Source organism: Neoarius graeffei, chromosome 9 (assembly GCF_027579695.1).
Source record: "Neoarius graeffei isolate fNeoGra1 chromosome 9, fNeoGra1.pri, whole genome shotgun sequence".
In the NCBI taxonomy this organism is placed as follows: Eukaryota; Metazoa; Chordata; class Actinopteri; order Siluriformes; family Ariidae; genus Neoarius; species Neoarius graeffei.
This window is the reverse complement of record NC_083577.1, coordinates 53,648,063-53,665,824: the sequence shown is the minus strand read 5'-3', so window position 1 is coordinate 53,665,824 and position 17,762 is coordinate 53,648,063. Positions and strand designations below refer to the sequence as shown.

General features: G+C 39.3%; 1 protein-coding gene across 2 annotated transcripts in view; it reads left to right on the top strand.

Annotated features, from left to right (window-relative positions):
* si:dkey-192g7.3 (uncharacterized) overlaps positions 1-17,408 on the top strand; it is a 39,234-nt gene extending 21,826 nt beyond the window's left edge. Inside the window, exons 1-6 of one of the 2 annotated variants that reach the window (XM_060929769.1) lie at positions 3,468-3,575; positions 7,212-7,252; positions 10,592-10,912; positions 11,056-11,103; positions 11,788-11,903; positions 12,211-17,408. In XM_060929769.1, the coding sequence (XP_060785752.1) occupies positions 3,568-3,575; positions 7,212-7,252; positions 10,592-10,912; positions 11,056-11,103; positions 11,788-11,903; positions 12,211-12,237 (561 nt within the window). In that variant the 5' untranslated portion in view covers positions 3,468-3,567 and the 3' untranslated portion in view covers positions 12,238-17,408. Of the gene's footprint in view, positions 1-3,467; positions 3,576-7,211; positions 7,253-10,591; positions 10,913-11,055; positions 11,104-11,787; positions 11,904-12,210 lie in introns of those variants that run through there. The other variant, XM_060929768.1, reaches the window with a different exon arrangement.
* The last annotated feature ends 354 nt before the right edge of the window (positions 17,409-17,762 follow it).

Here is a 17,762-nt window from a genome sequence, read left to right as displayed (position 1 = left end):
GTTGTTGTTGTTGTTGTTGTTTAAAAAAAACATGTAGCCTCTCCTGATTTGAGATAAAGTTATTTTCAGAGGAGGGAGTGTGGGCTTGATTTAATTTAAATGTTTATTATGCCTCATGTAATATAAGCAGTGAGTTATGGAAAATGCCCTACTTTAGTATGCAGTTTGTCATATGTATTGTCAAATCAAACACTTTGTATTGAATAATACAAAGGCATCACACCAACATTTCAGTTGGTGTGAGGGCATCACGCCAACATTTGTAACAGGACTTGCTGCTCTGTTTGCAATCTACTACATATTCAACCTTCAGTATCAACATGAAGCAGCCTGCACTCTGGAATTCATTCAGAGGTAAAAATCCTGTCTTTCCTTGACATCATTGTGGATATATACAATTAAATTAATGTGTTTGTATTATTTTGCATACAATGGTTAGTACTGTACATTTCAACACACACACACACACACACACACACACACACACACACACACACACACACACACACACACACACACACACAGACTGGGTAGTTTGCTGGACTTAAAGCTTTATTTCAATTCCATTTAATGTCACTTTTATATGTTATTCAAGTCCAGTCTATTTATGCAATGAAGAAAGATATAAAAAACAATTTATTTAACAATGCATTTAATTGAATGTACTGTACACAAAACAGTATGTTGTTGCAATGCCACTCTGATATTATACTATTTTGACTTCAGGCGCTTCATCGGTATTAATCCAGAAAGAGGGACAAAGGCCAAAAGAGGCAAGGTTGTCTCCAAGAAAACAGGTGTGATTGTCCAGAAGAAGTCTGCTACAGTCAATACACACATTGCCATGCTACTGAAGAATCTTGCTGACTTTGAATGGAACTTCATTTAGATTGGTGAGCTCTATAATCTTGCACTTTCTTTTGACAGTCTGGCATTGCCACATGCACAAGAGAACTGGTATTACCTTCATATGCACTAGTTTAGAGTGTATTGTGCATTCCTAATTTTATAGTTTATGTATTATTGTGATTATGATTGTTGTTGTTGCTATGACATTGGTAACACTGGAATAATTCTGCAGTGAGGAACAGCAGCTACCAAAGTGATGTTCTCCTGGTTCCACAAGAAGTAAAAACACAAGCCTACCTCATAGAAACTCCAAGTCAACCTTCCTGTTGCAGAGATGCCAACCTTTTCCTGTTTTTGTTGATGCATATTATTGAAGTGTTCTGCTATACTATAATAGTTTCAAAATGCCAATGCACATTTGCAACGGTTCTTAAGTTTGCTGTCCAAATTTTGCAAATTTTGCATATGTTCAATATGTTTAAAAAAAAAAGACAGAATTTAATCTTTTTGTCATACAGTAGTCTAAAGACACTATTCTACTGTTCTGTTTGCCAGAAATCAGTGTCTTCCTTCTTTATTTGTCATTTTTGAAAGTAGCAGTACTTTTGTTTACTGGAAAAATATATTGCTCTTTAAAATACATGTATTTGATTGTGATTCTTTCCAAGTCTGTATTGATTATTTGGCACGATATACACAATAATGCATATCTTAGCCCAGAAAACATTGCCCAGTACTGATTGCAATGAAGACCGACATTTTAGGTAACTGCTAAATGTAGTTATTGTATTATCTACTGTACTTGTCTGTAGAAACAACTTAAACATAATTTCAAATAGTCACAGAAATACGCTGCATTTATTCTTTTATTGTATTAGACTGAAGTCATTTAACAGTGTCATACAGAAATATACAGAAATAGAGTAACATTAGAGTAATAGCCTGTAAACCAGAAATACAGTATACTGTATTTCTGGTTTACAGGCTATTACTCTAATGTCATTGTGAAATTATGATATATTACTGGTACCTCTGCTGACAGCTCTTTACCGTAATCTATATAAATACGGAAACATACTGTTTTTCTGGTTTATGGCCTTCTACCATGAAATCATTTTACATATAAATACCGTTAAAATAACGGTAAACTGCTGGCGTCTCTGCTGCCAGCTCTTTACTGTTATTTTACAGAAAAATTGTTTACAGTGTATGGTTATGTACTCAGGCTGCCAGTCAGTGTGTGACCCCCCCTCCCCCTTTGAAAAATCCTAGCTACGCCCCTGTCTACAGTAACTCAAATAAGCACTCTGCAACCATACTGTGCAAAAAAGCATCTCAGAAACAAAGCAACAACAACAACAACAACACAAACACTGGGTCAGATGGACCACAATAGCAGATGACAACCCCAGGTTTCACTTTTGTTTATAGCATCAATGAAGCTGACTTTATGTTAGGACTGTTAATATTATAGTCATGTTGTCTGTTGTTGCCCAAATGAGGATGGGTTCCCTTTTGAGTCTGGCTCCTCTCAAGGTTTCTTCCTCATGTCGTCTGAGGGAGTTTTTCCTTGCCACCGTCGCCTTGCTCATTGGGGATAGATTAGGGATAAAATAAGCTCATATTTTAAGTCGTTCAAATTCTGTAAAGGGGCGGCACGGTGGTGTAGTGGTTAGTGCTGTTGCCTCACAGCAAGAAGGTCCGGGTTTGAATCCCATGGCCGGCGAGGGCCTTTCTGTGCGGAGTTTGCATGTTCTCCCCATTTCCTCTGGGTGCTCTGGTTTCCCCCACAGTCCAAAGACATGCAGGTTAGGTTAACTGATGACTCTTAATTGACTGTAGGTGTGAATGGTTGTCTGCGTCTATGTGTCAGCCCTGTGATGACCTGGTGACTTGTCCAGGGTGTACCCTGCCTTTTGCCCGTAGTCAGCTGGGATAGGCTCCAGCTTGCCTGCGACCCTGTAGAACAGGATAAAGCGGCTAGAGATAATGAGATGACTTGACTTTTGTCAGCCAAGAACAAGGGTTTGAGGCTACAGTGGGCACAGGTTCAACAAAACTGGACAATTGAAGTTTGGAAATACACCAACTGATTATCTCTAGCCGCTTTCTCCTGTTCTACAGGGTCGCAGGAGCCTATCTCAGCTGACTATGGGCGAAAGGCAGGGTACACCCTGGACAAGTCGCCAGGTCATCACAGGGCTGACACATAGACAACCATTCACACTCCTACGGTCAATTTAGAGTCACCAGTTAACCTAACCTGCATGTCTTTGGACTGTGGGGGAAACCCGAGCACCCGGAGGAAACCCACGCAGACATGGGGAGAACATGCAAACTCCGCACAGAAAGGCCCTCGCCGGCCACGAACCCGGACCTTCTTGCTGTGAGGCGACAGCGCTAACCACTACACCACCCACCAACTGATCTTTTATTTCGAATCTCATGCTTTTGACATTTTAAAATAAATAAAGTCATGAACTGAAGCTCTTGCTCTGTATTTGCATGACTCTATACAGTGCGCTGTTACCACGTGGATAACTGCGTGAATGCGTAAGTAGGAGTAGCAGTCGGCGCGTGCAGTGGCCTAACCAATAGGAAAGGGCGCATGGCCGAGAGACGCACGAGGTGGAGGTAGAGAAGAGAGGCGCGCGCTCATGACTCAGTGTCAGGGCGGGCTGTAGATCAGAGAGCAGGAAACTGCGGAAAAGAACAGCAATGTCAAGGTTTGGCTCTTGTTTATTTCCTTTGGGCTTTTTATTTTATTTTATTGTATGTGGTTGTTTTATAAGCTCTTTTGTATGTTACATTTCGTCACTTCGCATGTCGCTTCAGTGAAGTTATTTCCGTATTCCAAAGATTTTGGTCTTAAAGAATCAGATAAAACCACCGTCTAAAGCGGTTGTCTAAAAGCTATGTAAAGTTATGTAAAGCTTGTGTAAAAGGAAAAGGAAAGTCACGGGTCCTTAACTTTCATTCAACAGTGCAGTGAAGTGGCACTGCAAATTCTTTAATGGTGCTGTAATCGAAAGTTATTTACACTTACAAACAATCCAGTCAGAAGTGGCTTAAAGTAAACATTTTGGCAGTGAAATAACCCCTTCGGACACAAGGAAAGAAGCTATGGAACTTCATGTGTACAATTGTACACATTATGTCCGAAGGGGCTATACAGGCTAAATAAATCAGGAAGAAACTAGGAACTGAAACTAACTTTGTTACTTCGACTGCAGCAAAAACTCACATTGGTATAAATAGTGATTTTTGTTCTGTCCGTCAGTTTGAACAGATATACAGTGTGTACAGTATAGTCAGTGTTCTTTAGGCTGAACATGCCTTTAATACTTTGTTCATGGTTGGTGGTTTTGCTAAGCAGACAATTTAATAAAATCTCTCTTATAGTGTATATAGGGTCCAAAAGTCTGTGAGACCACTTGAAAATCTAACTTTTTTTTTTTTATTTAAAATGGGAAAGAAGCACAATGTTTCAGTCTTCTGAAATTAAAAAAAAAAGAAAGAAAATGCTCAATATCTTGAATATTTAATATTCAAGAATCTGCACTATTTCTAGGTCCTTATTTAAATGTAAGCAAATTTTTCTATATTGACCACGTTAACTGCTTTATACCAAAAGGTCAGATGTTCCTCATGTCTAATCTCTTCTACTGAAGCATGTGTTCAGATGACATTTTGATGGATTCACTCTAAAATGAATCGCAAGGTTTTTCACAAACTTGGAGTCCATGCCAACCTGAGGTCACGTTGTCATGAAAGGGGATGTAAAAAAATAAATAAATATACCAAGACACTGAAATACATGTAAATAATTAAAAGATTCTATTTTTCACTCAAGTTGTTGTCCATAATATAGTTTGTCATGAAATTTGTTGGATTAAAGTAGAAAAGAATAAGAAGCATTTTCACTAGTGGTTTTAGATTTTTGGTTGAGATATATGGGCAGTGAGGTCCGAAAGTCTGTGTTTTTGTAATAAACATTGCACGTGGGACAGTGGCATGTACATGGGGCACAGGGTCATTGTGATCTGAGAGGTGTAGCACAGGTGATTATGGTGAGATTGTGCTGATTCATCTGTGTGATATGCTGCCAAGGTGTGTGTGTGTGTGTGCGCACTTTGATGTTTTATGCACTACTAAAGATCAAATGTCCCCACAAGAATAGTAAATTTTGAGAATGTCAACCTTGTGGGGAGATTTGGATGGTCCCCACAAGGAAATTTTTTTTTAAACAATAAATGAATGAATGAGCCAAAAAGTTTCCTTTTCATTACTAAGGTTAGGTTTAAATGCAGGTCCAGTATTAATTAACTGCATTAATAATTTTGTCAATGGAAGGTTCTTGCAAGGATAGTGAGACAAACGTGTGTGTGTGTGTGTGTGTGAGAGAGAGAGAGAGAGTGTGTCAGGGTACCTTTGGAGAAAGTGTTACTTGTCTATTACAAAACATTTTTATTAACTGATTCATTTGTTAAACAGTATTCTTTTCCTTTTATCCACACAAAGCCCAGTGACCCTACTGCTTCATTTTTGCAGCTTTAAATCAACCTAATTCATCAGCTTTATGTAATAAATTATTAAATAAAACTCAGAGTTTGGTTTAAAGCCACTTCCTCCAATTCGCTTATCATTACAGGATCAACTTCTCTGAAAGGAGATGCAACAAACCATCACAACTTGTAAGCAAAGTTCTGAACCAGTACTTTTCTGTCAGGTCAGATAAAATTTTCAGATTTCTGTTAACTCTGTGTTGGAAAGAAAACACAGAAATAATAGGAGTGTAGTATTTTATTGTATTATTCAATACAAAGTGTTTGATTTGACAATACATATGACAAACTGCATACTAAAGTAGGGTATTTTCCATAACTCACTGCTTATATTACATGAGGCATAATAAACATTTTAAATTAAATCAAGCCCACACTCCTTCCTCTGAAAATAACTATCTTGAATCAGGAGAGGCTACATGTTTTTTTTTTTTTTTGAGACAACAACATCATACGCTTCTCCTAATCACACTGCTTTTCACAAGCTAATATGCAAGCATACTAACATACTAGCTTAAGAAATACAGCAACGGCTGTGGTCAGCACCGAAACCTTCAGGACAGGTGTAAGGGAGCACCTCAGCTTCCTGGAAAAAATGTTGACAGCTAGTGGGCTGTGGACTGAAATATTTCAGTGTGCCAAATCTGCCAAATATGATTACAGTACATACTGGTGCTGTGATGTGGCAAAGACACATTGATGCATCTGCAGTGTCATCATGCTTTGGTGTCAATCTCTAAAACTAGACAAAACATGAAGCAACGTGCACACACATTTATTGGCACAACAAACTCAGTCACACTGATTCACTCAAACTGTCACTTGGATGGGTTGTTCTGCCAGTTGCCAGCCTTTTACAAGGCTATCTGCGTCTATCTTGATCATGCTTCATCTACCGCCAGCTTGCTAGGCCTGTGTGGCTTTGCCAGGGAAATAACCATTCACACACACGTTCACACCATTGGGCAGTTTAGAGTAGCTAGGTAACCTAACCTACACACATACATGGGTAGAACATGCAAACTCCAACACAGCAAACTCTCTGTTGTATTCATGTAGCTTTTCCACACTGATTCAGTCAAGGCTAAAGAAATTACATATTAGGAAGTTCATATTCAGTAGAGGAGAATGTAGGATTCAAAAAATATGTCTACGGCTACAGAGAGTTGTGTCACTCTTACAGTACAACTAGTGAACAGCAGAAAGGGAAATGTCTCATGGTTCAGACATGCCTCCTTGTGATTCACAACAGTGAAAGTGCAGCCATGTTAAATTTTGTGATGTTCTATGAATGTACTGCTACATTGACCAAGAAAAGTGGTTACTGACAATGAACAAATGAATGATACAAAAAAGATTAAATAAATTCATCAAACTCATAGAAAAAATACACATTTTTTATTGTAAATAAGTCTAAATAAATCAAAAATGGTTGCTTTAAGTTTTTAACTCTGCAGTTCACCTTAGCCATTTGTTATAGCTAAATGTATCTTATACAGTGACAAAGACCTCTTAAACATTTCTAATTGGGATATCTAGGCTGATATGTGATAATTTTGTTATCCATTCAATATTAGACTACAGACCTGGACATTTGACATTAGATGATTTGACTTCTTCCAATTTAAGTGTATCTTGAAGCCCATTTTTACAAAGAATGACACAGAGTAGAAATCTTTATAAATATTGACTATAACTGTATTAGTTTATGCTTAGCTTGTGGCCAAAATACAAAGACTGCATTTGAAGTAGGCTGGATGTGCATGTCTTACAGCTAACCCGTTCTTTTTCTTTTAGGACTGCTATTGTGGTGTGGCTCTTGGCTGTGTCATGCACAGGTCAGTCAACTTTTGTATAATTTCAAATATCAGACTATGGGTGTTCTGACAGGGGACCTGAAACCCAAACAACAGCTGTGGCTTATGTGACTCTTGTATAAATAATGATCACAATGTACAAAAAAGGGTAAATATGAGGCAAACATTGTTATCCTTTCCCAGATGTTGTGACAGAATACTTGCATTTTATAGTGTGTTAATATAAAGGCAGCTCACATTCTTGTGAGTGAAAGTCTTTTTACAATACACAGTTAGACTAGTTAGCATGGTTGCCTCACAGCAAGAAGGTTCTGGGTTCGAGTCTCATGGCCGACAGGCGCCTTTCTGTGTGGATTTTGCATGTTCTCCCTGTGTCTGTGTGCGTTTCCTCTGGGTGCCCTGGTTTCCCCCATAGTCAAAAACATGTGGGTTAGGCTAACTGGCTACTCTAACTTGCCCATATGTGTGAAAACTTCTATAATAATCCAGTAGAAGGCAACAAGAAACCACAAGTGCAGTTGTTCCCTGGAAAATGGCTGGAAGTAAAACAGAGTGGCCACGTCACTGCAGTGATGTGCCAAATAGAGAGAGAGAGAGAGAGAGAGAGAGAGAGAGTTAGATTAGGTGTGTCCCAACATAACTTAAGAATTTAATATTATGTTGTCATCACAAAGTAATTTCAGATAGTCATTATGTTTGAATGAATGTGGGAGGGAGTGCTTATATTAACTAACACAAAATTATGAACTAGTCCTTGTAACAAAGGAAGTAATCTTTTGAAACCAAAACTCTTGAAGTGAAAGGAGAACAAAATTTAACAAAGAATACTGATAAGTAGATGTCTGAAAACTGTTTTAATTTTTTCACTGAGCTTTTCAAATATGCTTAGACACTTTGAACTATATAGTGCATTTGTTGTTCCTCTGTGTTAACACAAGGCCTTTGCTGAATTAAATTGATAAAAAAAAGTAAAATGTGGCATGTGCAATATGTTTGGGCAACTTCATTCATTTCTTAGTCATACTTCCTTCGAAGTAGAAATCACAGTCCCCGGAAGTTTCTTGTAGCCTTTCTGTTCTTGGACTGGGAACTTCCATTGACTCTTCATAGTGTTAGTTCAGAAATATTAACTGCATATCTTGCATGCATTGCTTTATTCCAGTCTCTGTTGTTCAATTACATTCAAGTATGAGAACTGGGAAGGCTTTTTCTAAACCGTTATTTAGTTCATTAGGTAGTTCATGGTTAAATTTTAGGAATGTTTGGATCATTGTCTTAATTTCAGGTTTTTCCCTGATTGCCAGACATTAGTTTCCAAGAATTGTTGGCATTTAGTAGAATCCATTCTTCTCTACTGCCTACCCTCATTATAATTTCTGCACCACTAGATGCAACTCATTCCCAAAGCAGAACACTTCCATGGTCTTGTCTTCACATGCATTTAACTAACTTGCTTAGTGGCAAGAGCCCTGAAGCCCAGTTTTTTTTTTTTTTGTTACATCAGACAGTACTAGATTACAAAATGACTGGGTTATGTAAGTGCATGTTTTAAAAATGACCCAGAGATTGAAGTTAAGATTTCCTTCCTCTTTTATGCAAATCATGAAAGGAAAGTAACTCTACTACACTGTGCTCGCTGAGGCATCCTGAGTCTTTTCAGTGATGTGAAGGGTTTGCATTGCATACTAGGTGGGGCAGTTCTTTCAGAGATTATTGTTAGTCTTCCAGGTCTTGGCCTCGATGGTTCCTACTTAATTTCACTTACTAAATACATTTCAGGAGGTTCACATTCCGAGCAGGAGGGAATTATAGGTTAGAACAAGCTCTGAGGTTTTCATCTGGTTTGGATTAAGGCTGGTTGTGTTATGGGTGGTGGCGGTGCGGTGAGATAGGATCCAAAAGCAGAATACAGACAGTGTCCAATAAATAAGGTGATTTAATCCAGGGAAAAAGGGCGTGGCAAAAAGGTAAACAAACAGGACAAGAAACAAATGGCAAAAAAGGTAAACAAACAGGACAAGAAACAAATGGCAAAAATAGTTCAGGAAAAAAAAAGGCAAAAAACTTGACAAAAACAAGACAGGCAAGAAAACCACAAAGAATAACCGCTAGTGCAAGAAAACCACGAAGAATAACCGCTAGTGCAAGAAAACCACGAAGAATAACCGCTAGTGCAAGAAAACCACGAAGAATAACCGCTAGTGCAAGAAAACCACGAAGAATAACCGCTAGTGCAAGAAAACCACGAAGAATAAACGCTAGTGCAAGAAAACCATGAAGAATAAACGCTAGTGCAAGAAAACCCCACGAAGAATAAACGCTAGTGCAAGAAAACCCCACAAAGAAAAAGGGGCACGGAAACAAGAGTAGCAAACAAGATGGTCTGGCAAAGTCAGAGTCTGAGAACGGCGTATTTATAAGCGGCGGTGAAAACCAGGAAGTGAATACAGGTGAGATGGAATTCCCGTCCCGGATCAGGATCGGCGCTGGCGTGAGAGATCCGTAATCTCCGGAGTGGATGTCCGGGGCGGAGCACGACAGATTGAGTTAGGTTCTGATACATAATCTCATCTCATCTCATTATCTCTAGCCGCTTTATCCTTCTACAGGGTCGCAGGCAAGCTGGAGCCTATCCCAGCTGACTATGGGCGAAAGGCGGGGTACACCATGGACAAGTCGCCAGGTCATCACAGGGCTGACACATAGACACAGACAACCATTCACACTCACATTCACACCTACGGTCAATTTAGAGTCACCAGTTAACCTAACCTGCATGTCTTTGGACTGTGGGGGAAACCGGAGCACCCGGAGGAAACCCACGTGGACACGGGGAGAACATGCAAACTCCACACAGAAAGGCCCTCGCCGGCCCCGGGGCTCGAACCCAGGACCTTCTTGCTGTGAGGCGACAGCGCTAACCACTACACCACCATGCTGCCCTCTGATACATAATAATAATAATAATAATATGTGTAATTATGGATCAATTGGAATGATGCCAAAGCTTTTCCATGCCACAAATTTCCTAATCAGCTTAAATTCAGCAAAGAAAGCTTAATTAAAGAGCCAGTGTCATCTGTTTGTTTTTTTTGTGCGAATAAATAAACAAACAAACAAAAAAATGTGATCAAACCATTTATCACATCACGATGTTCTCTGGAAGATGTTAGAAGTGAACTAATATTACCATTTTTCTACATCCTTTCTATCATTTCTTTGTTTCCTATTTTCTATTTATGCTACAGAATAAACAAAATGTGCAGTATAATTATCATATTCTTGTGTTATCAATCAGCACAATCTTGTTTTTCCATCCAAAGTATATGTATTCAATCTGTTAATCTCTTAATTTTGCAGACAGAATAGCAACAAAGACAATCCAGAATATCAGTGTCTCTCTGGGGCAGGATGTGATGTTGCCATGCCCTTGCTCTGAAGACACTAAGAAGCTGATATGGCAGATTGGCGAGGAGATAGTTGTGAACCATTGTTGTCAGATGAAAGATCCAGTAAATAAGTCCTATGTAAATAGGACCAAAGTCTTCCTGTCATTTACAAAAGGAAACTGTTCATTACTTCTCCATCATGCCATCATGACTGATATGCAGACATTTACATGTTATATTCTTGATGGGGAAAAAAACCTACAATGGCATAAAGTTGAACTGAAATTTAAAGGTAAGCTATAAAGCTTTGAGGATCTTTGAATTTCAGTTTAGAGCATAGGTTGATAAAGCAGCACTGGATGCTATTATATAGAAATGCTAAATGATTGGTAAGAGGATAACATTTTCATCATTGCTCTGATGCCATTTTTACAGATGTGAACCAAACTGAGCCATACCCTCTGACTTCTCTCCCTACCCAAGGTGAGTACAGTATCAGCAGTACAGTGTCAGTAAACCTGCTGACAATGCTGTGACTACAAACATGGACTCCCTGAACTACAGTTCCCAAGACCCACAGTGCCCTCTGTCTCCCAATTACTAATCACAGCTGTCACACATCTTCCCAATTACCTTTTCCCCTATTTAAGCCACTTTCTCACTCTGCTGTAGTGTGAAGTATTGTTCTACTCTCACAGCTCATAACAAGCCTTGTAGCTTTCTGACTGCCTTGTAGTTCTGACTTTTGCTTATCTTCTCATAGTTTCACTCTTTATCTCTCCTTTATTATGTTTGCTGATTGCCTGACCCACGCTAGTTTACTGACCACGATTCCTGTCTCTCGTCTTGGCTTTGTTTGCTGTTTTCATCCTATTCTCTTCTGCATATACATCCGGAAGTGCCTGTACTCTGACATACAGTCTTCTTTTACAGCAAGAATGTCTTATTTAATCTATTTTGAAATATGGCCATATTTCTTCCTTAGGTTTTGTTTGCGTATAAATGATCTCCATAGTAATTGAATGTGATAACACATGAAGCAAAACTGATATTTGAAACAGAATTCTATCAACCAGAATCCTGATCAATATTTATCATACCCCTAAACATAATCCAATAAAACAGTCATCAGCAATTATCAGTTTTGTTTTTTTTGTTTTTCTTTAGGGAGTTACACTGGATTTTCAGTTGGAGTTCCCTTATCACTGATGCTGGTACTCCTGGGTGGACTGATTGTGGCACTTGTGCTGATGAGAAAGCATAAGCAAAGAAGGCTAAGAATGGTACAAAATCATAGTATGGTGCTACGTGAAAATAATTTATCTTCTCAAATAACCAAAACAAGCATAATAACAAATTTCATGAAAAATAGCTGAGTTTTGAATTACTATTGTTTTAAAGTTTAAATGATCAGTAAGTAACAATGCTTAAATAAAATGGATTAATTTGGTTGAAATGATGTATTGCTCAAGAACGTTACTTAATATTTTTTTCTGGTTTCTTGTAACTAAGTACTCAAGTTAACTTCATACTTTCCTCATACAGCAATGGATATATAATAGTTAATTAAGGTTTTTCTTAATGTTATAGGTGGTGGTCCAGGATCCACAAGCATAACTGCCTATAATGAACCACACTTCTGTGTGACCAGTAACATGATGCATTCTGGTGAGCCAGTAATTACGGCATCACCTCACTGTGAAGACCACTTGGAAAATGATCTGGTCACCAATACAGGGCATTAGAAATCTGTAGACATATCAGTATCTGAGAAATTATTTTTACTGTTGTTGTTCACTGTAATACATTCCTTGTGTGTTTAAATGTATACATATATTTCAACAGTTTTACATTTACATGCATATAACTGGCAGATACCTGCATGCAAAGTTATTTAATAGTGAGACAGAATCCAAAGTAAAATATCAAGTTGTCAGGCTCCTGAGTGGTGAAAAACAAACAAAGCAAAACGTTCATCCTGCCATCTGGAGATTTCAAACCCATTGATCCATCCATCCATTATCTGTAGCCACTTATCCTGTCCTACAGGGTTGCAGGCAAGCTGGAGCCTATCCCAGCTGACTATGGGCGAGAGGCGGAGTACACCCTGGACAGGTTATCGCCAGGTTATCGCAGGGCTGACACAGAGACAAACAAGCATTCACACCTACGGTCAATTTAGAGCCACCAATTAACCTAACCTGCATGTCTTTGGACTGTGGGGGAAACCGGAGCACCCGGAGGAAACCCACACAGACACAGGAAGAACATGCAAACTCCACACAGAAAGGCCCTCGCCAGCCGCTGGGCTCGAGCCCAGGACCTTCTTGCTGTGAGGTGACAGTGCTAACCACTACACCACTGCGCCGCCCACTAGTTCAAACCCTGATGTGGAATAGGGTGAATCCTCTGTATGTGGAAGAGGGCAAATAGATCTATCCTCATGTTTCTTGAAGGTAGCAAGTGCTATCTTTTACCCTCATATTATAGGGAAGAGCTGACTGGAGGCTGGGAATTGGCCATGAAACAAAACCATTGATCTGTCAGTGGAAATGAAAGTGCTGCAAGTGTTGTTATATCAACAAGAAAGTGTTGTTATAATCAACAATAAAAACAGAAAAACAAATGTAGGGATTTACCAATCTTATATTTAGTATTTTCATAACCAGTATTGAATTGGGTTTAATATATTTTCTAGTCCACTGCCATATTGTATTCCATCAATGGCCCTGTGAATGGCACTTTAACGGATATACGCAGAACCTTTATTTTTAAGTACATTTCTGAGTGGATAGTATCTCCATCCTTGACTCTTGTATGCTGCATAATTGGGAATAAAAAAATATATATTTTTGAGAGTTAAAATCGACTGCAAAGTTGGCATTCGAGCTGCCCCCACTGAGACATCTAGCCCTGGGTGGGGCTATAGACCAAAGCCAGACTCGGCAGGCGATAGCGGTTGCAATGGCCTCTTCGTTCGGATTTATTGGAGATTCTTCAGATTCCTCAGATAGTAATCTATTGGACTGTGATAGTCCTGAAATTGGAGTGTGTGTACATGCTACTGCTATACATGTAGAACCGTATCAGCTCGAACCGTCTGAAAGTGAATCCAATAGTAACACATCGGCCACGGAGGCCCCAACCTTACGAAATAAAGCCAGAGAACAAAGCTGTCTAGAGAATTGGAAATAATTGAACTGATAGTCTCATGTGACTCTTATTAAAACAGGATAGGCGTTATAACTTATGCAACATACATGTACATGCATGCATTTTCACTGATAAAACGTAAAAGGCTAATTAAATAATCAGATGAACTGAGACAATCACATTCTGACGCAAATTAAATAATCTTATACCAGTAACTTAAACACACAATACAAGTTACATGTATTAATCTAAATGCAGGTAAACAACGAGTGGTGTTTTTCTTATGTAGCCAAATGAGAGAGTCACGTCTTACCTGTCTGTGTTCTCACTTTTGAAGGCCGAGCTTGTGGCCGATTGTTTTAAAACAATCTGACTTTCAGTTCTTCATTCATTCACTTCTTCCACGTAAGGGTGAGATATTGCTGCTGAGGCAAGCGTATCCAGCGGGGGAAAAAAAGAGCGTATCCAGTGGAGAAGTCTGATGACTGATCCACTCATTCTCCATACTGAGTACTCCACCATTACTGCTCGGCTCACACTCCGGGAGAACTGGTGCAACTGAACTTACTTTCCTTTTCTTTTAGTCTTCTTTTCTTAATTATTGGTGCTGCACCCTCTTTCAATATGGGCTTATAGCCAACGTTCCTCAACAGATCAGCGGTTTCATACTGAAAGTCCCTCTGAGTTACATGTTGGTCCTGGGATTGAGATGCTGGCCTCTTCTGCCCCTCGGGCCTGCTTGGTCCATCCTGGTGCCCTGTGTCTGGTCGGAGTTTTATCGCATTGCTCCTGTGAAGGACGGCCCCATGAGGATAGTTGAGGGTTATACCTGGAGGATGCTCTGGACTCTTACAGTAATGCTTTTATGGCTGAGGACTACAGTTGTCTTGCTAACTTTAGGACTGCAGTTATCATGAACAGTTTTGCACTCAAGTTTCCATCAATGAAGAGCTGTAACATCAACGAAACTGTCCTCATGTTAAAACTGTTAATATTATAGTCAGGCTGTCTGTTGTTGCCCAAATGAGGATGGGTTCCCTTTCGAGTCTGGTTCCTCTCGAGGTTTCTTCCTCATGTCGTCTGAGGGAGTTTTTCCTTGCCACCGTCGCCACAGGCTTGCTCATTGGGGATAGATTAGGGATAAAATTAGCTCATGTTTTAAGTCGTTAAAATTCTGTAAAGCCGCTTTGCGACAATGTTTATTGTTAAAAGCGCTATACAAATAAACTTGACTTGACTTGACTTTCATATGAGTCCTCGGTAAAATGTGCAGAGTAGAGGAGAGACCACTTCGTAGGCGCCAATCCGTGAATTTCTCGCAAAATGCATCCAAGTCTTTGCAGTTTGAACATTCTTGGGCTATGAGTGCAACATAAATCCACCTTCTGTCGTGTTGCTGCACCCGCCAGCAATGCATCCATGTGGCATGGCAATAAATTAGCTCAAAATGGAGGATCGGAGTTGCAGTCAGCTATGTGTTTTAGTATAGTGGAAATGGCGATGAGACCAATAGACTTCCTGTTGTGACAGATCATTCACTCAGACCACTACCTAGATTAATCATTTTAATCATAAAAATGACAATATTAGATTTATTGTTAACGCTTAAAACTATTCCTATGCCATTCTTGAGGTCTCAAGGCATTTATAAACTAAAAGTGAGGCCATGGTTCTGCGTATATGCTTTAAGCTCTGTAGTCCCCCTCCATGTCTGCACTTTGATAACATTGTCTGGGGTGAAAATATGGTCCATGAGTGACTCGACACAAGGGTGTAAAAGTGGGCAATTGGGAGAGTCCCCAAGGCTTCATTCCAGTTGTGTTCAGCACAATGCTTTCACAATAGCGTGACATTCAGTGATATTGGCAGAGTGTCACGAAACTGCACACCCATTTTTGAATGTGATGACTAATACAATTTTAATTTTTGTTTCCATTTGGAGAAGAAAGCATAAAGTCTCTAATAATTTTGTCACTACATGGTGGTGTAGTGGTTAGCACTGTCACCTCACAGCAAGAAGGTTCTGGGTTCAACGGGGTCCTTTCTGTGTGGCGTTTGCATGTTCTCCCCGTGTCTGTGTGGGTTTCCTCTGGGTGCTCCGGTTTTCCCCACAGTTCAAAGACGTGGTTAGGTTAATATGGGGCTAGCCTCGGGCTGAAGTGCACTTGAGCAAGGCATCTAACACCCAACTGCTTTGGGTATGTGTGTGTGCTCATTGCTCATGTGTGTGCATGTGTGTGTTCACTGCTTCATATGAGAGAGGAATTTCACTGAGCTTGAGTGTACATGTGATAAATAAAGTTGCTCTTCTTCTAAAACCAAATTACATAAGATCACAGTGACAAATTTGGAGGGTGAAATCAGCTGATTGCACTCGGTAGATAATTATGGAAAGATGTACAGACTATAACATTACATTACAGTCATTTAGCAGATGCTCTTATCCAGAGCGACATACAACATACCCAGAGCAGCCTGGGGAGCAGTTGGAGGTTAGGTGCCTTGCTCAAGGGTACTTCAGCCATTCCTGCTGGTTCAGGGAATTGAACCAGCAACCTTTTGGTCCTCTAACCATGAGGCCATGGCTTCCCACCCTATAAGCATAAATGACACATTCACTATTCACATTCAGTTTAATCAAAATATTATTCCAACGCTACTTCACGACAATAACAAATTAATAACAAAAGTCCCTTTAGGATTCTGCCTTGCCTTGCTCTCAACAAAACCATCCACTGTGATTCGTCCTTGTAAATAACCACAAAATTGTTTTGGGTAATAACCCACTGCTGAATTTGCAACAATGCAGATCTCACCAAAGAGTGCAGTAAGTGCATATACAAAAGTATAAAATGAGAACCAGGACATGCAATGACCTCACTGACTTCCAGACATGTGCATATGAGGCTGCAGTTATGCTGATCTGAACAGTGCCAGTGGGTGAGATGCTGATTGATAGGATGCATAATCTTTGCAAAATTAATACTTATGGACACATTTCCCCAGTAATAATCTCAGTGAAACTAAAGTAAGCTTGGTTTTCTCCAAGGCAGAAAGCTCAGAAAAGGAAAAACAAGTATCAGTGTTGACGTCTAAATGAATAGGTTGAACAAGATGAGAACAGGAGAGCATTTTCAGCATGCTTCTGTTTCCTTTTAACTGTGTACTTTTATAATTTTTTATTTTATGTCAGTAAACCTCCCTTCACAAAAATTAGGCTAAGATTGATAGAAACAACAGATAAACAAGTAAAAGAGAGCAAATCAGCTCTTGTTTATTCAGGGAGAACAATGGGCTCCACCCTGGACTTCTGTACCAGCTACTGCATTATATTATACCTATTAGTTATAACTTCAAAGGTCACTAGTGCCTGAGATCTCCTATCTGTAAACTGTGAAGGAGATACTATATGTGCAATAGATTAGACAGCGGCTACCCTGTTTTATTTAGTGAGTTACTGGCATTACTTCTGCACTTAAATCTACACCTGGGCTTGTTTTCTTCTGGTGTGTCTTTATTTTAATACTCCCTATGGGATATTTTTGCTTGCTTGTATTTAATACAAACACAACACAAATGTGAAGTGTATTTTCATATGTCTCTAGTGCTAATAAACTTTACAGTACTTTTCTATACTTGTGTCTTCTCTTAATTATTCTGATATATAAGCCATGTTCTATAACCAATTCCACACAAGATTCAGTTTATATATCACTGAAATATCAGCATTTTTAAAGTTAGAGCTTGTCTTAAACGTTTCAAATTTCAGGCCAGCGAGGCTGTTTTTCAAGAAATACCAGTCGCACCACTTCCTTCTTGCTGTTTTTGCTGGTCTGCTTCCATGTAGGCCAAAGGTGAATAAGAAACAAATTAAAAGGAAAACTGATGTGTTCATTCTGAGCCTTTTACTGAGAATATTTAATGACAGATTATGGATGTTGTACACTTTGTCTCGGAATGTTCCTTATACCAAAAACAAGCAAGATTTT